This window comes from Contarinia nasturtii, unplaced genomic scaffold, assembly GCF_009176525.2.
Source record: "Contarinia nasturtii isolate CC-2019 unplaced genomic scaffold, AAFC_CNas_1.1 Cnas_scaffold_129, whole genome shotgun sequence".
Lineage (NCBI taxonomy): Eukaryota > Metazoa > Arthropoda > Insecta > Diptera > Cecidomyiidae > Contarinia > Contarinia nasturtii.
Window position 1 is genome coordinate 12,666,767 of NW_022197486.1, and position 3,474 is coordinate 12,670,240.

At 29.8% G+C, this 3,474-nt stretch overlaps 1 protein-coding gene across 1 annotated transcript; it reads left to right on the forward strand.

The window, feature by feature from the left end:
* Positions 1–284: 284 nt before the first annotated feature.
* Positions 285–2,575, forward strand: LOC116346242. The gene is made up of 8 exons (XM_031776180.1): positions 285–368; positions 466–624; positions 687–885; positions 942–1,078; positions 1,281–1,415; positions 1,505–1,685; positions 1,781–1,997; positions 2,193–2,575. The coding sequence occupies exons 1-8, from the start codon at positions 318–320 to the stop codon at positions 2,404–2,406; spliced, it is 1,293 nt and encodes a 430-aa protein (XP_031632040.1). The 5' UTR covers positions 285–317; the 3' UTR covers positions 2,407–2,575.
* Positions 2,576–3,474: the final 899 nt, after the last annotated feature.

Consider the following 3,474-nt stretch of genomic DNA (forward strand, 5'->3'; position numbering starts at 1 on the left):
CAATAATACCGGAAATTATCCCGAAAACATGATAACGTACTGTCAGCTCAACTGACCAGTTAATTCAATATATTGTCTGGTTTTTAACTTAAAATATACTTCTTTTCCAATAGAAATGGTTATTGTCGAATTGTCGGTTGATCATATTAAAGGAGTTTAGACGTTTTATTTGTAATTACGAACAAATGCTTAAAAATAGCTTATCAAGAAAGTTTTATTCTCTGTTTTGAGGCACGTGCAAAGCTGATTTATGAAAAAGAGTATATAAGGTCTTGGCTGCACGGTTTCATTTATACAAAGCTACTTCAAGTCTCAAAATGAAGTCGATCATAGTTCTGTCAATTTTGTCGCTTTTAATACTCACTCAGGTATACAATTATTTGAACAAAAATTCTTCTATTTAACTAATTTTTTTAGATTTTTCTTTGTTTTTAATATTTTTTTGATCTACTCATACCAATAAAGGTGATCAACGGCGAAAATATTCACGAATTTTTGGAAAAGTGTCTTAAGAAAAGAGTTCTGGAATACACTTTAAGACCACTAACGAAACCTGGCGATAACTTTAAAGCAACAATACAGTCACTCGAAGTGAAATTGCTTAAGAGCAATGATTCAAATGAAGTATAAAAAACCAATTTTTTATTAAATTGATAAACGATGCACGAAATTTTGTACATTTTCAGATTGAAACACGACAATTGGTATATAAAATGCCACTTACTGGTGTAAACAATGCACAAAAAATAAAAATCTTTGTGTATGAAATAAATTTCTATACGGAGATAATTCCAGCCATTGAGAGATTTGCTGCGACACTTCCGACAGCTGAACGGAATGATATATTTGTTCGTTTTTTAGGTTCCCGACTATCTTCAGATTCAAGTAAGATTTGTTCATCACCATATTCATTAAAACTAACGTTGAATGTTGAATTTTAGACGCTAAAAATATCGATTCAAATGCAGCTATTCTATTGGAAAATATCAAATCATTGGGCTATGTTGGTTCGAAAAGTTCAATAGAAAGCACATTATGGAATAATTTTGAAACGGATGAAATTATGGCTATTTTAAAGGTATTTTATTACATGCTTGATTTTACTAAATAATACTGACACAAATTTTCGGAAAATGGAGCAAAAGTACCTATTTATTTTAATTCTAAAAGACATTGGGGAATTTCCCGATTTCGAAACTTATGAACAAAATGTTTGGAATATTCGAATAATTTATCCGCAGAATTATAACAAATACTAATTACATTAATTCAATTTCTAGAGCTTGGCATATTTCCATGCGCTCGGTATTGGCATAAGACGTTTGCAGCCAAGCGTTTTCTATTCGAAAGTTGATCCTTACTTACACAGATTTTGTGAAACTTGTAATATTGAAAAAGATATCAAAAGGGTTGACGTACGTTTAATTCATATAGATGTAGTTTCTTTACACCAAAATTGTCATTATCTTTGGTATCTACTGAATTTTCTTCTTTTTTTGAGTAGAAATTGGTCAATCAGTTACGCAGCACTTTTCCCAAAATGACGAGAGGAATGCAGAATACGATAAGAAACCAATTGAACGATGCGAAGAATTTTTATCTAAAGACTGAACGATCGCAAGACACACCGTATACAACAATTTCTCATAATGATTTATGGTCAATGAACATAATGTTTAAAAGAGGTACATTGTATTGATGCCAAAAGCATATAAAGCGTATGTGGCATGTTTTTTTCTTTTTTTTAAATCAAAATAAAAACTTGATGTTAATTCTACAGATAAAACTGCGAAAAAGTCGATCCAAGTGAAATTGTTGGATTTCCAAATGTGTGGTTACGAATCGTTTGCATTGGATTTGATGTTCTTGTTGCTGTTCAATGCCCCAATTGAAGACTTAAGAATGAATTTTAAATCTTTTATCGAGTATTATCATTCCGAATTTGTGAAAACATTACGACTCGTTAATTGCTCGCACGATGACTATACATTTGAAAAGTAAGTGAAATTTGTTAGTTCACATTAGCTGTCATATGTTCGTCTATTTTTTCATAATTTTGTCAGTTATCTATTCAACCACAAATACTACCAAAGAAATGTTCAACGTATTAAAATTAATAACACACTCATGAAAAAATTGAATAAGTGTCTACTAACGTTATTTTATGTGTTTATTTATTGTTTTTCATAAAGGATGTGGAACGAAATTAAAGGAAAGGCGAAAATTAGTTTATTTAAACTATACTTGTTTTTGGGGCGTGATAAAATCAATACGCTTCAAATGAACTCAACTGTAGCCAACCCAAATCCAGATTTCTATCTTGAACAACCAACACCACAAAACATTATCAATCGATGGCAATGTATTAATGATGTATACATTGCAAACGGTTTGCTTTGGAAGTAATTTTAAAAGTCTATCATTTAAAAAAAATCATTTGATTTTCATAATCTAAATGTACAATTGACATAGCTTTGATGTAAATTCAGTTTCATTGTAAGCCTGAAGATGAACACATGATGTTCGAAAACATTTGCTATTAATAAAGCATATTTACATCAGAACGAAACGTAAATCCGGGAATTTATTTATTTATTTAAACTATTAGGAATTATTTTTTATCGAAATTAAATGAAATAAACATTTTGAATGTACTCAGTAGAATGTACAAATGAATGTACTCAGTTCTTAGATATTGTTGCTCGTATTTGCATTTGATGTTTTCACTGAATCAGCCTTCACTTAATAATTTGATAGTACTTTCAGGCACCACGCACTTTTTGTTATTCTGCATTTGACCTAGATTTTGGATAAAATACCAAAATTTCTCTAAAAAAATATTAAGAATACATGATGAAATCTATTGGATTAAATCAAAACGGTAATTTTCTTCATGTTGATTTCCTTAATGGTATATCGTGTATATATTTATCAAATAAAAAACCTCTATCGAGGTGAAGAACGAGTGACGAAACCAAAATTTGAAACACAAAATTTCTGATATCAATTTTGTGACGAAAATAGTTGGTAGATATATTTTCTGTGTACTGTGAATATAAACTTAATATACATTTGTATATTCGGAACGTTGCTGAAATTCTCTCCTTTTTACTTTGAGTTCATGCTGAGGCAATGAAGCAACGTTCCGAATTTACAAAATTGATATCAGAAATTTTGTGTTTCAAATTTTGGTTTCGTCACTCGTTCTTCACCTCGATAGAGGTTTTTTATTTGATATCAATAGTTTTGTAAGCGCTATTTTCAATGTTAAAGATTCAAGAAACATGAATTTGAATCTTTTTCAAATACAATGAAAATATGGATTTTTAGGTTATTTTTGAATCAAAATCATATAAATCATAATGGGGAAAAGTGGTTTTTTCTGTGGTGTGTGGTATGCATATTTTTTATCTTTGACTTGAGGCTTAAATTGATGAAATTTTCAGTTCATTCAAGAGAAAATATGCAGTCTTT